This window comes from Siphateles boraxobius, unplaced genomic scaffold (assembly GCF_051911475.1).
Source record: "Siphateles boraxobius isolate OS27281-9 unplaced genomic scaffold, OSU_SipBor_1 86, whole genome shotgun sequence".
Taxonomy (NCBI): Eukaryota; Metazoa; Chordata; class Actinopteri; order Cypriniformes; family Leuciscidae; genus Siphateles; species Siphateles boraxobius.
In genome coordinates, this window is record NW_027509215.1 from 7,311,830 (window position 1) to 7,334,463 (window position 22,634).

A 22,634-nucleotide genomic window follows, 5' to 3' on the forward strand; every position below is an offset into this window, starting at 1 on the left:
AAGCTGCTGCAGGATTACGCGCATCATAACCAAACATTTGCGCGCGCCAAATTAGATAATCAGCAAGAAAAAAATGACTGTACGGCTCTTTTATTGCAAGTATTGATTATTTTCACTGGTGGCTAATGCATAGATCAATTTGGGCACGACTGGTTTGTCCTTACAGGATGGTTTTAACGTCAGGATTTGTGTTTCCAGTGACTATATCTATAAAAAGTAGTAAATATATGGTTTTACTTTTTCTTAAGGTTGCACTTAACTAATTGCTCTATTTAGTACAAAGGATCTCTCCCAAACACTTGCGGTTTTTTTCCTCTATGACGTGATTGTGAATATCACAGCTTGTACTTTACTATGAAATGCATGCGCTAAAATTCATCGAAGCAACACGAAAAACGCTTTAGCGTTTAAGAATTGATTTATTATTCAGCATCTCCCTCTAGTGGCCTCAGTGAAGTCTTTATGTCTTTAGGATTTCTGCTTCTGTTTTTAATATATAAACCACCTTACTCACCCTAGCACCTTCCTGTTTATAAAAAAATGTTGGCATACTAATCATATTCATATGATATTACTGGGCTTGTATTATTATGTAGGCCTATAATGATCATCTTCTGTATGCTAATTCTTGCCTTGTGTCCTGTGATACTGATGCTCTGCCGGTGGTGGCAGCACTGCAGCGCGTGAGTAACGTATATACACACACCGCGTGACAGACAGCGAGGAAGAAGCGTCCAGCTCGCAGTAACAAACATTTGAGCATTCAGGTGTCGGTTTTAGTTTACATTTTAGTGAATTAAAGAGAACCATGTCGGAAAGAAAAGTTTTGAATGTAAGTGTTTACTTATGTTATTTTTGTGCTGCGGGCTTAAGGTGGATTAGAGGAGTAATATCTAAGATAACTATTAACAGCATGCTAAAGAAGTAGCAACACAGTGTATACATTTATTAAATTTAAGTTGAAGTATTTAAGTAATGTTTTCTATGCACTTAAAGTACATAAATAACCTTGAACACAAGTAACAGTTATTAAGATGAACTTCGAAATAAGTTTCTGTTTACAATGTTACGCTACTGAGGTGAACTGTCACTTTTACAGCATTTCTTCTTGCTTTTCCCCAGAAATACTATCCTCCGGATTTTGATCCGTCTAAAATCCCTAAACTCAAACTGCCCAAAGACCGTCAGTATGTGGTCAGATTGATGGCACCATTTAATATGAGGTGAGACCAGTTTTATAATATTACCAGTAATATTGTGAAATATTACTGCAATTTAAAATAATGGTTTTCTATTTGAATTTTCTATTTTCTCGTCATTTAAAATATAATTAAAACATAATTTTGTAACAATATACACTACCTTTCAAAAGTTTGGGGTTAGTCATTTTCTTTCGTTTGTTTTTTTACAAGAAATTATTAATATTAAGCAGCAGAACTGTTTCCAACATTGATAATAAATCAGCATATTAGAATGGTTTATGGAGGATCGTGTGACACTGAAGACTAAAGTTATGGCTGATAAATGTATTTTGCAGCACAAAATTATATTATATTTTAAAGTATATTAAAATAGAAAACCATTATTTTGAATTGTAATAATATTTCACAATATTACAGTTTTTTTCTGTATTTCTAATCAAATAAATGCAGGCTTCTTTCAAAAACATTAAAAATAGTTATGTTTCCAAACGTTTGACAGGTACTGTATATCACTGTAAAAATAAGATAGAAAAATAGAAATAAAATACAACAAGCTAAGTAATGGTATACTGAACATAATACTATTTTATTGGCAAAAAATTCTCTTGATTTCTCTGATTTGTGAGGAAAACATCTGCAGTTTGATTTATTAGAGATTATATATCATCTTTCAGATAATAATACTTGCTGTTTTGCAGGTGTAAAACTTGTGGAGAATACATTTACAAAGGGAAGAAGTTCAATGCTCGTAAGGAGACGGTTCAGAACGAACTGTACATGGGGCTTCCCATTTTTAGATTCTACATTAAATGCACCAGATGTTTGGCAGAGATCACCTTCAAGGTACTCGAATGAATCATCATACTACGACACTTCAGGAGATTTTCTTGTGTGTTTGTTCAGTTGCACTTCATCTGATTGGTGTGTTTTACAGACAGATCCAGAGAACACAGACTATGCCATGGAACATGGTGCAACACGTAATTTTCAGGCTGAGAAACTGCTAGAAGAAGAGGAGAAAAAGATCCAGCTGGAGCGAGAGGAAGAGGAACTCAATAACCCCATGAAGGTCTGTTAGAAACTTTAATTTTATAAAAGACACATGTAGTCTTTTAGAGGTTTTGTCAGGGGGTTATTGTTTTATTCTGTGCTATTTGTGTTTAATTTTAAGCGTATTTTTGTGACAAAAACATTTCTTTTTTTCCGCTTGTTTTCCACATATGGTGTACATAAAAGCCTTTACAGTGTCTTTGTAAGCAAACCATCAAAAACCCATAAAAACTTAAAAGCTAATCTCCCTGAATGCTGTCACAGGTCCTGGAGAACCGCACACGGGACTCAAAGATGGAGATGGAGGTGCTGGAGAACCTGCAGGAGCTGAAGGATCTGAACCAGAGGCAGGCGCGGGTGGACTTCGAGGGCATGCTGGATAAGTACAAAGATTTGGAGCGGAGACAGAGAGAAAGAGAGCTGGATGAAGACGAACGAGAGACCAAGTATGAAAAGAGAAAGGCTTGGACTTTTTGCTTCTTAGGGCGTTTTCACACCTGTAAGTCCGCACCAAGGTCCGAACCAAAGTTCACGTTTTGATACATTTTATACTTTCAGAAAGTTTTGGTTTGGTTTCACACTGCAATTATGCGAGCGCACTAAAGAACTTTACGTGACATACTTGCGTCCTGTCGTCATCATCTATGTGGGCTGCATCTTGACATTGATTGGTTTGTAAATGGACGTGCCTCTGACGTCAGCGTGTTGTCAATTCGGCGGGTAACTTTGACAACATGAATGAACAGACGCATTTCGTTGCAACTGTATTGTTATTTTTATGGCACAATTACCTGCAGCACCAACTATACACAAGGCTAGTTCAAATTCGCCAACTGAACGTCCTCGTCGTGCGAACATTTTATCGTCGCCGGCAGGAAAGGAGCAGGAATGGTGTCATGGTGTCATCAGACCATGATACTTTAATTAAAAACCTCATCTTCTCCTCTCCCCATGTGCTACCACGGCTAATTTTTCCTGCCACCTTCTGTTTTTTCGGCTATGCGGGAACCACCGGAACTTCCTGTAAAAGGTCTGAAAGTCCGAACCATACAGAAATGCTTTCACACTAGAAACGAAACAAACCTTTTTTCAGTTTGATCCGAACCGTGGTCCGGGGTAGGTTTCACACCTGTAATTTTGATTCGGACCAAACTGAAAAGTCCGAAAGTGCGGACCAAACAAGGTAGGTGTGAAAGGGCCCTTAGACTTAAAGGGATAGTTCACCCAAAAATTATGTCATCATTTACTCAACCTCAATTTGTTCCAAGCCTGTGTGAATATCGGTCTTCTGCTGAACACAAAAGAAGATATTTTAAAGAATGTCAGTAACTAGTTGATGGGGACCCTTAGACTTCAATAGTATTTTCTTCCTACTATGGAAGTCAATAGTGTCCATCAACTGTTTGGTTACCCATATTCTCCAAAATATTTTTTGTGTTCAGCAGAAGAAAGAAACTCTTTTTGGATGAATTATCATTTAATGGTTGAATATTTGAACTTTTAAAAATGAGTGTCACACTACAGGCCCAATTAAGTGCACAATGATTTAAATTGCAAATTTTATCAGAAAATCTGAAATGTGATTTTTCCCCAAATCAGGCAGCCTTAGATTACAGCATCTAAAATTTAGGTTATGTACAATATGTAGATATTCCTGTGCATTTTAACCTAAAATATTAATGTTTGAAAGTCATAATTGTGTTTATATTGTTTACTCTCTACATTTACATGTGACAATAATAGCACCTCTTTACTCTGATATATCTGAAAATATGTCAGGGTCATTGTTTTGTCTCAAAATGCACACCAGTAATATTTTTTCTTAAGGTACGCTTCTAAAAGCTTCTTAAATGCCCAGGCCTAATCCTGGTTTAATCTAAACCCTGTCTGTGGAATCAGGCCTTAATGTCAAGATTAAGAAACATGAATTATATAGTATATATATATTCTGTGATTTAGACTTCTCTCCTCTCTTGCTCCTCATAGAGAGATGTTAGACAGAGCTCTGATTAAACGACTGAGGGACTCAGACTCTGAGGAAGAGACGGAAAATGCAAAAGACGAAAGCAGGAAACGCACGGCTGATAAACCCACAGACATCCTCACTACAGATGGGAACGCAGCATCACAGGTAGAGACGAAGACAGTAGCCTCATTAGACATTAGAGTTTCTTTAGTCTTCTGTTTTATTTTATATTAACATGGCTCTGGAATAGTCAACTCTGATTGGTCAGTTGTGACATGCTGTGATCAAATATTATTTTTGTTGCTCTCAGGCAAACAATTTTCTACAGGTCAAAAGTTTGAAACGATTAAGTTTTTTATGTTTTTCAAAGTCTTTTATGCTTACCATTTATTTTATCCAAAATGCAGTAAAAACAACAATATTGTTTCATGTAGTGTGTACCATAGCTCTAAAAGAATGAAAACATCCTGCACAGTTTTAAATCTGAAAGTGCACCGTATATAAAGTTATTGTCTTTTAAAAGTAAGAGTCGACTCTTGAGTCAGTGAAATGAATCGTCTTTCAAACGAGTCATAAGCTGTTTCATTGTGACGTCAAGACAAAACATTAGCATATTGTGCGTGCAGACACCAGGGACAACTTGAACCCCCAAAATTAATCTTTACCACAATACCACAGCAGTATAATCCTAAACTTTAGCTGTGTGCCCTTTATTTTACGACTGCTTCTCAAATCTCGGTGTTCAGTGTAGGATTCGCAAACCGCTTGCTTTTGAAAGATGCTGTTCAAAATACTTAGTTTTGAGTTTTATATTGTGTAGGTCTCCTGCTAACTGGTTAACTCGCATTACTGAAATACTTCTGCTAATCAGCTGTGGGCCACTATTACATAAAACTGTCTATTAATGTGAATTGTCTGGCGTTCTCACTACTTTGAGGAAAGATTAAGCATGGGGCAAGATTTGTTTTACCAACGTTTGTTACATCAGTCATTTAGGCTAGAGCTCTGCTAATGAATGCACTGTTATTGATACAGTTTCCACATGTTCACCACAATAAATTAGAAAAATACTCGCAGGGTATATAATGCAGGGAGAATAACCAGTTCTTCCAATGTTTCGTCATCGGACTCGCGCTCACATTGATATGATACGATCAACATCATTGTTCGTTTCTGTGTTTAGTTTACGGTGTAGGAAGCCTCAGGTCAGCTGACGTTGTTATGGCCGTGGGCGGTTTTGTTTTCGACACGCGCCGCACGCGGTAGACCAATCACAACAGACTGAGCTGTAATAGGGGCACTTTAATATTATTACAGTTTAAAATAACTGTTTTCTATTTTAATATATTTTTAAATGTAATTTATTCTTGTGATCAAAGCTAAATTTTCAGCATCATTACTCCAGTCTTCAGTTTCACATGATCCTTCAGAAATCATTCTAATATTCTGATTCGCTGCTCAAGAAACATTTCTTATTATTATCAATGTTGAAAACAGTTGTGCTGCTTCATATTTTTGTGGAAACAATTAAAATAAGTGCTGTTCAAAGAATGCAATGGGAATCTTTGGTAACTTTTTTTTATTTTTGTGTCCTTGCCGAATAAAACTATTCGTCGTCTTTCTTTTTTTATTAAACCTTATCACAGACTTTTGAATGGTAGTGTATTTTGGTTCCTCAAAACAACAAGGATTATAATAATTAGAACGATTCTAACACATGACACAGGATCCTGTGGCACTGAAGACTGGAGTAATGATTCTGAAAATTCAGCTTTGATCACAGGAATAAATTACATTTTTAAATAAATTCAAATAAAAAAGTTATTTTAAATTGTAATAATATTTCACAATATTACAATTTAAAATTGTAATAATATTTCAGAATATTGCTGCTTTTATTGCATTGTTGATGAAATAAATGCAGCATTGGTGAGCAGTAGAGACTTCTTTCAAAAACATAAATACGTAATTATTCCAAACTTTTGACCGGTAGTGTAGTAGCTGTGCTAGTTTCATGTCTCTCCTATCAGTCCACACTCTTTCTTTTCACATATTAATTTCAGCTCAAATCAGTATTTAATATTCATTTATTTGTTTATTTTGCCAAGTAACCATGTAATAAGCAGGATAATGCACTGTCAGCTGACAGATTGTTTAACTATACATTATACTTTATATGTTCATATGGGATGACCTGTGGTCTCTGGTGTGAAACTTGCCGTTTTTTTTTGTCGTCTTTCTATTTTAACGCCTCATATACTTCTCATTAATTTTTGTGCTGTTTTTCCTCCTGAACTCCACAGGGCTCAGCGTCTGTGGTTGTGAAGAAGCAGAAGCTGGAGAGCTGGGAGAGGAGTGTCGGGAGTCTGGGCGGGAAGGGAGCTCTGGGGTCTCTGGTGGTGAGGAAGAAACCACAGGCTCCTGACACACAAAAAGGTTCATGATCTATTAAAACTAGTCAACCTGTGATTTCTGTGTCAGGGTTAGGGTTAGGTTAGAACGAATGTGTGGGGGGTGTAGGCAGCAATTAACAACATTAGAAAAAGTATTAGATCTTTGAGTTCAGCTCATGAAAAATGGGGGCAAAAACAAAAGTGTTGCATTTATAATTTTGTTCGGTATAAATAAAATTGCCTTGCCTATGAGTGAAACCCTGATGTTGTATTTACGTATCAAACTCCCTCATTCCTTCACATCTGTTAACCTGCTTTTTCTTTGTTTCCGGATCATTCAGGGGCCGGTGCGTCCTCCACAGCCTCAGCTAGTGCTTCCAACGGGCAGCCAGTCGCGTCTCAGAGCGGTTCATCGCTCAGCCTGTTGGGGGCGTACACAGACAGCGATGATACCAACTCTGACTAGGCTGAGAAAACACTGTGTGGTGTTTTTAAATGTTTATTTTCAGACCAGCAAAAATGACCACCTCTCTTTTCACAGACCACTATAATTTTCCTTTACTTTGGCTCTTTAAAAGTATAATTGAGAGATTTTTATTTTTCAGTGATGATCTTTTTAGCTGGAGAAGCACTGTCTGTCTATAATAAGTTGTTTCCATTGCCTGTAATTTATTCACTATTAGATCTGCGTCATCCCAGTGTCTCTAATGTACTCTGTTTCTAATGTATTATGCCTATAATATAGTATTTGTTTCTCCATGTTAGTTCAGTCAATACGAGGAAATGCATTTGAGGGTTACAGTGGAGATAAGTGAATCTAAATCTAATTTAGACTGATCATCTCCAATAGACTTTCATCTTCCCAAACATCAAACAAATAAAATGTTCCTTGTGTTTCGTTTCCAGGCCTAGTCTATTTTGTCCATTTGTTGTTTCATTTTCAAATATTCTGAAAAATGAATTTCTAATATATTATTATACATTTGTTAACTACATTAGTTAATGCATACCTCTAAAACATTTATTAATCTTATTTAATGCTCATTTCAACGTTTTCTAATACATTATTGAAATCAAAGTTGTATCTGTTAATATTTCTATTTATATAAACTTGCGTTCACAAAGAATAACTACTGTAACAAATGTATTTCTCATCGTTGGTTAATGCATTAACTAACGCCAACAAATGGCAAACCTGATATTGATTAACTACATGTGCTTACTATGGGGTTATGGTAGGTTTAAGGTTTGGTTTAGTTGCATGTAATTATGCAACATTTATAGTTATTACTATAAAAAATATAACGTGTGTTACCTTATTGTGTATCTAATATTTTTGACATTCTGCATTTAAATCGCTAATGGCACATTAGCAAGGTAACACTTGCTAATGTGATGTTAATGCAGTATAATGTGTCAACACGCCATTGTTTGCCATCTGTCATATTGATCCGGCAAAGTGCTGGTGACCTTCTAACCTTACAATCTGACCTCTGTTTGCTGACGGAGAAGGTGTTAATGAGATTTGGCGACGTGTATTGAATCGGATCATTTTGTTTTTAGGGTGGCTAACTAGAAGAAGCCCCTGTTTATATGCATTTAATTGCACTCTTTATTTCATCTAAAAAAACATGTATTTTCATAATAACTGATTTGCAGACATGCAGCATTTTGCAGAATGCGTGTAAAACAGCACGAGGCACCATGTGGAATGAAATGCCTCAGCAAGAACAAAGACGTGCAACTCTTCAGTGGGCTTCAACAACAAGTCAGTCGAGCTTATGTGTTGTTCTCCAGCTGAGCTGCAACAACCAATGCAATCCGATGCAACTCATCCATCCATCTGCACGTGCAAACGCTCGTCACTTTTGAGATTTTCCTCACAGCTTCTTTATATACTCGCTTCCATCCGTCAGTCATTGAGAGGTGAGTGTTTTACGCATGTTTTGGTGGTTTGTCTGTTTCGGAACTGTTTTTATGAATTAAAACTGCCGTTTTAGATGAACAATTTGCACACGCTCCTCGGTGTCTATTCGTCGGGCTCGCGCGCTGCATAGTTAACGTTAGCCAGCAAGCAAGCCGGCTAACAAAATGCAGCTTAAATTTGTTGGTTTTTACTTTTGTGTTCCAAATAAATGCAGAATTCCACCTCTATATTCAATATACTCTAGTATTCGTGTATATAATCACACTTGTCTACAAAGAAAGTGAAATTAATGTCGGTTGGCGAAGTTTAGAAATGTTAGCCAGCATGCTAACATTAGTTGTAGTCTATATTGACCATTTTTGTATAATTTCAGTCTAAAATACGTAAATATCGTCCTGTTATTTGTTGAGTTAAATGAGACAACAGTACGAAAGTGGGTGTGTATGTGTAACAGTTACAGTTGGTGCATGTTTTTGTTTTGACAGGATTCTTCGAGTTGTGTGAGTGTGAAACTTTCTCTTTAAGTAATACTGAATTACATGTTTTCATTTATAATAAATTATCACCGTTACGTTTAATCTATGACCCAAGTACAAATGCATTAACGTTAGCGTATAACCTGATCTACAGTAGATCAGGTTATACAGGCTAATCGCCTGTTCCACAGATATGATGTGTATTTTTAAAGGAACAACTCACCTAAAAATTATTACGCTTATGTGTATCCGTATTGTTTTCTTCCACGGAAAACACAAAAGCAGCTGTTACGTAGAATATTAGGGACTGACAAACCTCAGTCACCATTCACTTTCGTTGCATCGTTTTCCATCTAATGAAGAACGGAGACCACGGCTTTCTGGTTTAAGAAGGTCATTAAAGGATTAGTTCACCCAAAAATTAAAATGATCCCATAATTTACTCACCTTCAAGCCATTCTAGGTGTATATGACTTCCTTATTTCAACCAAAGAGTATTTAAAAATGTCCTTGCTCTGCCAAGATAATGGGAGTGTATGGTACGGTACAATTTTTTAAGCCCAAAAAAGCGCACCCATCCATCATAAAAGTAATCTCTTTATGAACTTTTTGAAGCGTCTAAGTGGTAGTTGCGTAGCTGTTAATGGAGGCACAGAAAGCTCTCAGATTTCATTAAAATATCTTCATTTGTGTTCAAGACCCCCTTCATCAGGGAGGATCAAATGAGCTCACTAAGTTTGTCCAAAGTTCTTATTAGAGCAAGTCAGGTTTAGTTAGTATCCAATTTGTCAACTCCTACAGACATTATTTTTTAGCTTTTATTCTTGAAAGACTAACTTGAGGATGAGTAAGTGATAACATAATTTTCATTTTTGCGAGAAATATCCCTTTAATATGTCTTTTCCACTGGGGCTGGTCTAGGGGTGGAGGCTTAAAATAATCCACAACTTTTTGCGTCACACCTTTCTTTCTTTCTCTCTTTATTAACATGTCATGAATGCTTCTGCTTTCCAGATCAATTTCTTGCTACCAAATAGAAGTTGGATGTTCTAAAGGATCGATGCATTGGGGAAACTGAGGTGAGCTATTGCACAATATCTTATCCTATGTGCCGTTTATTGACACACTGTGAGTAATAAGTAACTTATTGGTTAGGTGTTTCAAGATTTATGGATGGTGTTCCATGGAAGAACTAGGATAAAGGGATTTTTAGAGGCATAACAGCTCATTTATATATATTTGGATCTGTTTCTTTCTCGCGTTGGTCGTAGACCCATGGCAAAGTGGTTTAGAGATCACCTGAGTTTTGGCAGCAGGAAAGGACCGCCGCAGCCCCCGAAACCAGACTACACTGAAAGTGAGATCCTACGGGCCTACAGGGCTCAGAAAGAGCTGGACTTTGAGGACCCCTACGAACCCCCCGAGAACCGCGTGGTGAATGGCTCGGGGTCTTTGGAAGTGTTTCCCTCATTTGGCACAGTGCTGTCCAACGGCGTGGAGGTGAAGATCGTGTCTCCCAAACACAGACTGATAAAAGTGGAATCTCAGGAATTCGGGCGTAGCAAAGTACCGCTGAACATCGTGACCTTTGAGGAACCGCAGGCCCCTGTAAGTTCTTGTTTTCTTAAAATACAGAGAGCTTAAATGGGTCTTACTGGACTGTTATCAGAAAGAATGGAGTGTTTTGAAAGATATCATGGGGTGATATTTGGAAAAATGTTTGGGATTAGACAAACACCTCTTCAGAAAGTATAAAAATGTAGTTTAGTAGTATGCTATGTTTTTAATGGATAATTGTGGTTTTTAAGCACTTCATCCTTCTAATGTGTACTTGAATATCATCATAATGTCAAGTAAACTTTAGTTTGTTTATGTGAAAGTGTTTTATATGGTCTGTTATCCTGGCATAAAGACCCTCCAGTCAACTTCTGTCATCATGAAAAGATCAATATACGTATCACAGATCAGTGGTTATTATGAGCGTGGCAGAGGTCGTTTACATTGATGTGTTATTCTTTTAGAGTAGATTTGATTGGTGCACGTGTGAACGAGTTTTGCGGATGTCATAACAAACCAACCCAGACGCACGATTCTGCCGTGTTTCCAGAGCTTGTCCGGGTGACGATTGTCTTGTCGGAGATGAAGGGTGGGGGAATAGGGAATCCATTTCATTAACCCAAATACATTTAATCCCAATGCCTGCGGGTTATATACTATCACACACCACCATTCTTTCTCCCTTTTAAAGATCACTCTAAATCTATAGGGTTCTTGTTTCATTCGTCTTGTTTTTCTTTAGGGAAACAAAAGAGCAAAATGCCCTTTTCTGAACAATGTAAGCAGAATGTGATCGGTGACTGTCAATCATTAGAGAGGACAAAAGCACTATAAAAGAAGTCCTTTTGGCTTGTGCGCTGTATTTCGGGTTATTTTAACTATTATTTATATACTATTACATTGTTTATTAAAATTAATTGATTTTAAATGGCTTTTATTGTTCTATTTTTTCAGGTTTTGTTTTAATTTGTTTAATTGTTAGTTGTTTTGTTATTTGCTTTTGTCATTTTTATAAATTTTATAATGAAGTCAAAATAGGGTCAGGAATCCCTCTGTCACACAAACCAAGATCTGCAGCGAGGAGAGCGAGTTCTGATGCCTGAAGCCGCCTTTCCACTGCACATGACAAACGACAGCCGTCGGACCGGAAGTCATTTACTTCCAATGGAGAGTCGTACGGGAGTCCCGATCAAATGCCTATGCGGAAAATCCGGATCTGATTTGAGCTTTGGATCCGTTGAAATATCCAAACTTCTGCGAATAGACCGTATGCGACCAGATGTAATGTCTTCCAATGTAGTCCAATCAAATCAGTGTGCGCAAGTTAAGAATTATTAATGCTTAACAAAAAAATTTGATCCGAAACACTTAAAACTTAAAAAAAAATCATGGTAATTAATAAAATATTATATATATATATATATAATTTTTATACTAATGCTAGTTCATATCACAGTAGCATATGAGCTTAACTTTAAATTTGAAATAAAAACTAAATTTTAAAAACTGATAGCTTTGTTCATTGTTATTTTAACCACTGTCTTAAATGCTGAATAATACAACTGCACTGAAATACTAGACTAGATGCTAATTTAGGCGGGACAAAGATTTGCATTCACTCTGCACATTTGGCAATCATAACACTCCTGGCAGACCGACAATCTCGCTACCAAGCTTAATTTTTCCTGCTGATTTCTCTGTATGATTCAAGAGTTATATCATACAGAATGGGGTATTCAGAGACTGCGAGAATCAACTTCTCTCACGGCGTTGCCGTGTACGATCGTAATGAAAGTTCTGTGCGACTGCCACTAGGGGGCGAATACTGACAGTCGTGTCCGAATGTCGTGTGCAGTGGAAAAGGGGCTTGAACTGAACTGTGATGGCCAACATCACGATTATGATGAGAAAAAACAGGTTTAAGCATAAGCACTTATAAAACATGTCCTGTTTTTGGTTTGTTTACATGTCTTTGGTCCGTGTCGCATTCAGTCACGGTCCGCTTGTTTGGTGCGCACCTGGGTTCAGATGGTAGTGTTTATTCAAATGAACCACACTAACAGAGCAATCGCACCAGAGTTTGTTTTAATCGAACCCAGTGTGAACACAACCTAAAAGATTTAGTTAACAATGAAGTCATGATAACTTTGTTTGAGAGACTAATAGTCTTCCCCTCCGGCATAGCTCTCAAACTTCATTCAGGCGTGTGCACATCAAACATCTTGCCTGAAGATATGCGGAGGGTAAGATGTGCTGGAGGAGAAGATCTTGATCAAAAATGCATGCACCTCTTGATGGAATTAACATCACAACATGCTCTCTGTAAAGTCTCCTCCAGCACATCCCAAAGACTTTCAATGAATTTAAGCTCTGGACTCAGAGGATCAATTCATGTGTGAAAATTATTCTTCATGCTCCTCCCAACCATTCTTTCACAGTTTGATCCTGATGAATCCTTAACATTGTCATCCTGGAATATGGCCATGATGTGTCTTCCTACATGGGTGTTTAAGAAATGAAAAGCTACACACTCCCAACATTTAGGGTTAGAAGAACTGTTGCCAAGACATATTACATGCCAGAAACATATTAATCACTGCAATAATGATCCAATCGTAGACTCTTAAGTATTTGCCTGTTGAGATCCAAACAGTGACTTTGTTTTTGCTGGGCAGTTTAGAAAACGAGTTGAATGGACTACTTTTATGGCAACTTTTGGAGTCTGAGAGCTCCAGTCCCCATCCACTTTCATTTTATGTAAAAGAGCAAAACGGTTTCCTCCTTAGCCAATCTTATTTTGTAAAACAATAAATGTATGTATTTGTGAATTATATTTTGCAAATGCCTTAGTTTTGAGACTTATATACTTTTGCTATATAATGTGAAGTAGGGCTGGCCGATGTAGGTCAAAACACAATATCTTGATATTATTTAGCCTTTTGATGATATTTGATGTATATTTTTGCTCTAGAATACCTTGAAAGGTATACAAATACAGTGTTATTTTAGTATAGTTATTAGTTTTGTAATATTTTGAATTCATTTTGGGGAGTGTTTTTTATTAGTTAGCCTATTTATTGTTTTTTTTTAATGTTTTTATAGTTTTTATTATTTTTATTTCAATTATAATTATTTCAGTACATCAAGTAAATGAGAAATATTGCTTTGGCAACTAAAGTTTTCTTTAATTTATTTCACTTAAGTAACAAATAGATTTAGGTTTAGTTAACTAATAACCCTGGTGGATGAAAATGCTTGATTCAAAAATCTTCATGAGCATTTACATGATCTGCGTAAAGCACTGCAGTTGTCCTCGTTTCTGATTCTCGATCGCTCAGACATCACTCAACCCTCGTTCCTTGTTCTTTTCCCCAGGTGGTTCCCTCAGCTCCTGTGGTCGGGGAGACGGATTACTCGGACCCGTTTGACGCCAGGCCAGACCCGCGGCCCAGACCCGGCTGGGAGCAGAGCGCTGTAGAAGCCTGCAGCAGTTACATGGAGCCGTTTGAGGCCCAGCGGTTCATAAGCGGTACAGTACTTCCCTGCTGGATCTCTCATTTAAGGGATGTGAAAAAATGCCAAAGAGAGCTTTTATTCAGCCATTGATATTCCAGTTCGTTTAATTTGTGGTCTGGTCTGTGTTATGTGGCCTTTGTGCATGTTCTTCAAAGCTTGACGATTTTGCATGTTCTTCAAAGCTTGACAATCCTCACACACTCTCATAATAACGCCATATCGTCGTGTCATCTGGTGCTAATGACTGTGTTTGATGTTGTTCAGAGCTCCAGCACAGCTCAAATGGGGGCAGGAGCAGCCCGCAGCTCTACGACAGTCCATATGAGGAGAGGTTTGGGCCCCAGGAGGCCCCCGCAGAGGACGAGAGAGAGAGCCATCTGCCCCAGGACGACGAGAGGCCCGCCGATGAGTACGACCAGCCCTGGGAGTGGAAGAAGGAGAACATCTCCAAAGCCTTCGCTGGTAAGATGTAGCAATGGGGTCTATTCCACAACAGTGCATTTTCATACTTTTTACAATGTGGTTTTCTACTCTACAAGCACGGTCCAGAATTATCAGTCGCCAAGTAGCAAATGCGAGTATATGAAACCGTGTCGGTCAGTAACAGTACGGACAGTTTTCTGCCAAAATAAAACCTCTGTGGTTTAGCATTTGAAAGCAAATAAATTGAGATGTCCATAAATATTAGTATTTTAATTTACTGTTGTTCTTTAAAATAAAATTATTTTTATTATTATTAAATACTCAGTTTATTATTGTGTGATTTGTGTAATTTAAAAATAATGAATAAACACAAAAAATATGAAAAACAAACATTATTATACATAATAATAAATACTCAATTTTTTGTTGCATTGATTGTTTACTTGATAGTATTATTGCAGTAGTAATATTTCTTTATTGATTTGTGTAGTTTAAAATTAAATAAACAATAATTATGATTATAATAATAATTGAATAATAATAAATAAATATTATAAAAAACTATTATTATTAATTATAAATACTCAATTTACTGTTGCATTTATGGTTTAGATGATAGGATTATAGTAGCAGAAATATATCTTTATTGATTTTTGTAGTTTTGTGTACATAATTGAATAATAATACATTTATTAATTAATTACAGACTATTAAATAATTTAAGAACTATTTTTATTATTACTTGTTTATTTCCCAAATCCTTCTGGCTTAAGTATTAGTTTTAGTAGTAGCTGTATGTTTTTTTTTTTAATGAAATAATGCAAATACTGTTATGTGGCCATTTTAAAAAAATATATATTTTTGGCCAGTACATTTTCTCAAGTCACCGGCCATTGGCACGTTGGTTTTGAACCCTGATTTCACACATCAAGGGATTAATCGGTAAGCACAGATTACAGTCTGTCTTTTATCTGATTTCTTGTGAGGAGAGGGATGTGGGCTATACGATAGATGGAGACCAGAAGAGAGGAGCAGTCATGCAGAAAGATCAGCGCCACCGTGTGACCTCTGCTCTGCATCAAACACACACACAGATCGTCTCTCCCTATGTGACTGAAGTGTCACACACTGTCATCTCATCACTCCTGATCAGATTGCCAGTTGCTCATGGATTGCTCACGCTCTGTCACACAAACATGACAAGAGCTTCTGAAAAGGGCAAAGAGGGACCAGGAATCCTCCACTACTGCTCTACAATAAGTCTGACAAAGAGTTGTGTGCTAGTGTTGTTTGCAAGATTCACTATTATCACTCTTATTAATGCTTATTCTATACTCAGTTGGTGATTTGACTCTCACGACAAGTATTAACGTTAATGCATCTGTAACTCGTCTTGCATTGTTTGTACTATGGACACGACTTATGCTTATATCTGGTACTCTATATAATATAATAAACGTGAATTTTCTTCATGCAAAAAAGTAGGGAAGTTATGCTTTATTGTTGTAAAAAGGTGTTTACTGTATAATTGAATGCATTAATATTTATGATTACAACTTAGGAATGATGCTGAAAATTCAGCTTTGCATCACAGTAATAAATTACATTTTATAATATATTGAAATAGAAAACATTTATTTTAAATTGTAATAATATGAATGGTTTTGATCATCAGGAAGAGGTTTATTTCAAAAATGTACATAAAACAAAAGGTACAGACCCTAAAGCTAACCTGTAGTGTGTTTATACTGTTTGTTTTGCAGTGACGTTTGAAGCGGGAGACTGGGATCAGTGTACTCTGCCCTGTGACGAGCCCCTGAGGAAAGCGGGAGTGTCCAGAATCAGTCCATCGTCCAGCAGAGCCACCAGCCTGAGCAAGACCAGCAACTCCCACTGCATCCTGGGTGAGAGGGTGGACCCCACACTGGCCCTGGAGAAACAGGTGTAGGTATTCACATCTGCAAATCTGAGATCTATCTATCTATCTATCTATCTATCTATCTATCTATCTATCTATCTATCTATCTATCGATCATCTATGGGGATTTCTTTAAGACTGCAAGGGAAGCTCTGCTTCCCCTATAATGTCAAAAAATTAATGGTCAAATATGTACTATTGTGTTAACATTTTATTGACTAAAACGTGTTATAACACGTTCATCTCAGAGACGAGTTGGTTCAGAATCAGGGGCTGGACTCCGGGCTTCTGCGTGATGATTGGAGGGTCTGTAGAAAGACTGCATCTCCTTTTGATTGACAGTGATTTTGTACTATAAAAAGTCACTGACGCTGAAGCTATTCGAGCTCTGTCGTAGCGCGGATTTTGCAAGTGTAGTCGAAAGACAAACTACTGCAACCTGTTTCGTGGTATTTGGTTGGCGAAATTGCTAGCCAAGTTTCATCATACATTTCACACAATTATACACCACATTCCTTGTTTCAGTTTAACCTAATTCCCACATTTCCTCCGTCAAGTTTAATATCTTTTTTTTTAGATTGTTTGTTCATTAATTTATATATATATATATATTTTTTTTTTTACGTATAAATAATGAAAAAAAAAGATGATGTAGGCCGAAAATGAGCTTCCCCTCTTTGAAAGACCAGCAGCCGCCACTGCTATTTATCTATCTGTCTGTTTCTGTCTATCTGTCATTCTATTTATCTGTCTGTCTATCAATCTATCTATCTATCTATTTGTCTGTCTATCTATCTATCTATTTATTTATCTATCTATCTGTCTGTCTGTCTATCTCCATCCATTACATTTGTTTTGTTTTTTGTCTTAATTATTTAGCATAATTATGTGTGTGTATTCTAATTTGGTCAAATAAATTGTATTCGATTTCTCTGCATTTTCGAATAAGTTGTGAGTATCGTGAAATTTACAGGTATTTTGTATCGTCTGCTGAATATATGGTATGAAAACCCTAGTAGTGACCTGTGTGTGTGTGTTTTAGGTGGTACCATGGTGCATTGACACGCTCAGAAGCTGAATCTCTGCTCACGCTCTGTAAGGAGTGCAGTTATCTGGTGAGGAAAAGCCAGACCATCCGAAACGACTATTCGCTCTCTCTCAGGTAAACTCACTGTTAGAACTGATTCAGTGACATCATTCCCGTTAAAGTTTAGTCACTTCTTCTGAAGCACAGTGTGGTATAATTGTCCATTAAAATGTCCACTGTTTTGTACTGTCTGTTGTGATTGTTTCCAGAGGTATAATAACTGAAGTACTTGTCCCATATCCGCTTTTGTTTCATGAAACAGTCGGAGTCATTTGTCTCTATAAATAGCACAACTTGTTCCTGCTAAACTAGGTTCATGTTTCTGCTTTACTGAATGTTTATGTGGTTATTAAGGCCAGAGTCTTTAGTGTTTCTGTGTACACACAAAACACATGACCGACATTAATATTTAAAGGTTTATGAAAATCCACATAAACAGTCTAAATGAAACATTTGATATTAAGATTTTATGACGATTTTCTTATTTATATTTTGATAATGTAATCCAAGATGTACTTTGAAGGAAGGCCCAGAGTCAACTAGAAACCAGAATATCTGAGGCTGGTTTTGTTTGGACTTAGGCCAGTAAGCAACCACCTAGCAACCAGCCTGAACACCTTAGCAACCACATAGCAATCCCCTAGCAGCCATCTGTTTTTTCCCCCCTCATGCTTTGTTCTTCTGTAACTACCTTGATATTTTCCTGCTGGAGGGAAGATACATCTAGTTATTCTGGTTGAATGTGTAATATTCAGGTTTGTGGGATGTTTTGTGTGGGTCTGAATGTGTTTAGCATGATATTAATAATGTAGTGCCCACTAAAACGCAAGGCTGTGTGTATAGGTGTGAGCAGAATTACCAAAATCTTAACATCATGTTGTGCATCTTTTATCAAGTTTTTTAAATGATCTAGATAACCATATTTTTTTATGGTGATGTTTTTTACTGAAAAAAATGTATACTTTATTTTAAGGTGACATAGTTACACGTTACCACATGTCCTTACTATAGTAATAACAGTAAATTATAATTCATAATTACAAGTACCTAACCGTAACTCTATAGTAAGTACATGTAGTTAATTAGCTAATATTACTCAGTACTTATTTGAGGAAATACAATGTAACTGTCACCTTAAAATAACGTGTAAACAAAAAATGTATTCATATTGTAATGACTTTTTTTATGAATGATCTGGTGAATTTAATACTTTACCAATTAAATTTGCTTCATCTCATTTCATTATTTTCCCTTTTTTTCCCCAAAAATGCAACATCGTTCAGAAACTGCAACAGATTTATCTTTTTTGCAATGCATATCTCCAAATTTCTTTACTGCTTTCACTTCAGGTTTATTTTAGTATTATTTATATACTTTTATAGTATTTAATAATATTTTGAATTGGCGTTTATTTTTATATTTTCATCTCAAGTTTTAGCCATTTTATGTGGGTTTTTTTTTCATTTTTGTTTTATATTTCTATGTAACTTAAATTTTATGCAAGTTTTATTTTGAATAATTTTATTTCACTTCGTTGCCATTGTTTACATAGTTTACATTGGATTTTATTTCAGCTTTATTTCATCTAGGTCATTTTAGGTCACACTCACAACAACAACACTATTTCACTTACAGTTAGCATTGTGTAAAGCGCAATCTCTAGCAGCTGACACATTTCTACCATTGAAAAGTAACATGCAAACTCAATGGCTTTGTCTCTCTGCAGGAGCTGTCACGGGTTCATGCATATGAAGTTCTCGCAGTCTCGTGATGGGAAGTTCATCCTGGGAGAGAACAGTCCTCCGTTCGACTCCATCCCTGAAGTCATCCATTACTACACCACAAACAAACTGCCCATCCGCGGAGCCGAACACCTGTCTCTGCTCTTCCCGGTGCTGGTGCAGACGCTCTGAGGCCACACACACACTCATCACACGCTCACACACACACTCAGGGCTTTTCAATCACACACTGAAGGCTCGAGCTGATCTTTGAGAGTTTGATTTGTGTTCGGAGTGCGCGTTTGATTTTTCCGGAGCCTGATCGAATCCAACCCTGGTGCGAATGAAAACACAGTGGGCCTGTAATGACACTGTATTGATGTGCGACACACATATGAAGAATATCCTCGCTGGACTTTAATGCTTCTTTGCATCACTGTGGGAACTGCAATATTCGTTTTCTGCTCCAAACTCTTCAAATGATAGATTTGAGGATAAAATGTAAACTGACCAAAGTATTTATAAAGATTTACAATACTAAAAAAAGCAATGATGTACACTACAAATTTCATCCTCTGTAGAGTTTCTTGTTTTCACAAGTGAAATAATTCACCCAAAAATGACGATTTTGTCATCATTTACTCATCCTTATGTCGTTCCAAACCTGAATGACAAAGGAGATATTTTGAATGCTTTTTAAGCTGCTCTTTTTCCGTGCAATGAAAATGAATGATGACCGTGGCTGTAAGGGCAAATCATCATAAATATAGTCCATATCTGTCTTTTGAAGTCATATAGAAGCTTTGTGTGAGGAAAACAGCACAATATATTAGTTATTCAGAAAGGTTTCATTTTGTCACTGCTCTTAATTCTCATTTGTGTTTCCTCATTCAAACTAAGGCAGAGGGAAATATTCAAATAACTTAAAATTTGCACTTTTGATAAAAAGTCGAAATTGACATACATGGTCATATTTATAAGATAAAAAGTTGAAAGGGTGACAAAATCTAAATAAGTAAATTCTGAAGTCAGTTTTTTTTGTTGCAATTATGCCTTTTCATAATTTTGACTTTTTATCTCATGTAAATTTTGACTTTTTATGTCATAGTTATTAACATAATACATAGTTGTATTTCTGCATTAATAAAACTAGGGCAGAGGGAAAGATATAACTTCAATTTTGGTCTGTTGATAAAGTTGAAATTCACACAAAATCATGATAAGGTTGCAGTTGAGCCATAATTAACATTTGAAAAAAGTATGCCATCTAAAAATTATGACATAATAAAAAGTTGAAACTTTAAAAAGTCATACGGGCTACATTTATGGTGCTTTTTGTCTTTTCTAGAGCTTAACTGCGATGGTCACAATTAACTTCCAGTGTATTGTACATTTTGTATTATTCTACTAAATTTCTCCCTTCCTGTTCCGTCATATTAAATCATGCTGGTTTGGAACGACATGAGGGTGAATGAATAATGACCGAACTTTAATTTTGAGTGACTGTAGGTGAAAATCAGGGCTTCTCTTTAGGAACAGGAAAGCGGTCCTTAACTTCCTTTTGTCAGTAACTAGAAGCGATGAATCATGGTTTAATGGTAAGGGAAGTGAGGACACGACACTGGAATGTTCCGAATGTGACTTTCACTCGTCCGGATGGGCCTCCCAGAATCCCAGGCGGCAGAGGATGATGAAAACAGGAAGTGATGTCTTCAGACCATCTAATGCTGCACTTTTATTGGCTTCAGTGCTCCGGTCTTGTAGTATGACAGGAAGCAGTCTTTATTTCTGTGGCATTTTGCTTCACTTAAGGCTGCTGTCACAATGCGACCCATCATGATACCGCTCAGTGCCGTCGGGTCGTTTCCGAGGACTTCTTAGCAATACTTAAACCTTTATGAGTTACCTTACATGGACTGTTATCTATTCGGAGTGCATTTAGGTTAACGTGATATTTGAAATAAGTCCCCCAGAATCGTAAACCACAACTGTATGTTTTTGCAGGTGAAATCTAGCATTTTCTTCTGAAGAAACAAAATCTCCCACTCTATAACAGTGTGTTATGATAAACAGCTTTCATATTAACGTGGTTTGGGATTGATTAACTTGCACGTGACACACACTACTGCATTTTGACTTGCTATAGAGATCCACATGGTAGCTATTGTTTTATGATGACTGTAATTTTAGTGAGTTTATGTTTTTTTTTCTATTTGCTGTTTTCCTGCTTTTCTTTGGAATAAAATAGGAGGGTTTTTTTCTATAAAAAAATGAAGTGTGTTGAATTATTATCCCATGGTACAGCATTGGATCCAGACTGGATGTGACATTACTGGGCTAAAGAGAGAAGCAGAAGGCAGTGAAAGCGTTCATGCAACACTGTAAAAAATAGGTCAGACCTCCTCCATGTGACCGAGCTTGTACACACTCTGTTGTTGACTCTGAGCTCTAATGCTTCTAGGTATGTGTGTGTTATGAGACTCAGGCTCAACACAGCTGATTTATGCTGTCATGACTGAAATAACATCTGAAATGTTTCTCATATCGCACTGTCCGCAGATGATGAGAACCAGCTCTGTGACTGTTTTAAAGCGCCATCTATTAGCTTGATCTCAATTCTTGTGCCTTTGTCTTCAGCATCTCTAGACCAACAAATGATTGTTTGCTTTTAAACTCTAAACCAAATGCAGATGCTTGGTTAAGTGTAAGCTGTATACATGATATGTGGTGGTTAAACCACATCTTGATGCATTTAAAAACCGATATAAGCAGCAAATATAAGAACAAGTAGGATAACGTTAGCAAATTATAGGCAATAAGTAATGGGAAATGAAAGTCAAGAAGAATTGTGCTTTGGAAAATTATAATTGTCATAAAATGTAAAATTATGAAATACTAAGATAAGTCGAAATTATGACGAGAAGTCGCAGATAAAAAGACGTAATTATGGCAAAAATCATAACTATGACAGTAAAAATTATGACATTGCATTATTGAACTTGAAATGAAAGGTCAAAATTGACAAATAATAATTGAGATAAAAATCAATTGACAATCAAAATGTTGAGTCAAATTGACAGTAATAAAAGTTTAAATTATAACATGAAGGCATTTTTGTCAGTGACTGCATAATGATTCAGTATCTCATAGTTTTGACTTTTTGCCATAAATATAAAGTTTTGTTTCAGACAATTTAGACTAGTAAAAGACAAGATAAACAGTGCCTATGACAGTACTAATATGGCACAAAACTAAGACAGTAATAATTATGCCACAAGTTTAAATTGTGAGATACTAAATCATAATTGAGCTAAAAATCAATTGACAGTCATAAACAATTTAACAGATCAATTGAAGTAATTTTTTGTCAGTGACTTTGCATAATTATAACTTAGTAT

At 36.4% G+C, this 22,634-nt stretch overlaps 2 protein-coding genes across 3 annotated transcripts; both read left to right on the plus strand.

The window, feature by feature from the left end:
- Window positions 1-679: 679 nt before the first annotated feature.
- Window positions 680-7,516, plus strand: yju2 (YJU2 splicing factor homolog). Its single transcript, XM_077222248.1, has 8 exons — window positions 680-832; window positions 1,123-1,223; window positions 1,901-2,045; window positions 2,137-2,271; window positions 2,517-2,698; window positions 4,239-4,383; window positions 6,522-6,654; window positions 6,953-7,516. The coding sequence occupies exons 1-8, from the start codon at window positions 809-811 to the stop codon at window positions 7,075-7,077; spliced, it is 990 nt and encodes a 329-aa protein (XP_077078363.1). The 5' UTR covers window positions 680-808; the 3' UTR covers window positions 7,078-7,516.
- A 578-nt stretch (window positions 7,517-8,094) lies between these two features.
- shda (Src homology 2 domain containing transforming protein D, a) lies at window positions 8,095-21,507 on the plus strand. Of its 2 annotated transcripts, none has more exons than XM_077222249.1 (8): window positions 8,095-8,537; window positions 10,029-10,093; window positions 10,286-10,622; window positions 13,947-14,100; window positions 14,352-14,549; window positions 16,274-16,454; window positions 17,471-17,590; window positions 19,242-21,507. In XM_077222249.1, exons 3-8 carry the CDS (start codon window positions 10,290-10,292, stop codon window positions 19,426-19,428), a joined length of 1,173 nt encoding a protein of 390 aa, XP_077078364.1. In that variant the 5' UTR covers window positions 8,095-8,537; window positions 10,029-10,093; window positions 10,286-10,289; the 3' UTR covers window positions 19,429-21,507. The 2 variants fall into 2 exon arrangements, with proteins under 2 accessions (XP_077078364.1, XP_077078365.1); XM_077222250.1 differs by having other exon boundaries at window positions 8,413-8,537; window positions 10,170-10,622.
- Window positions 21,508-22,634: the final 1,127 nt, after the last annotated feature.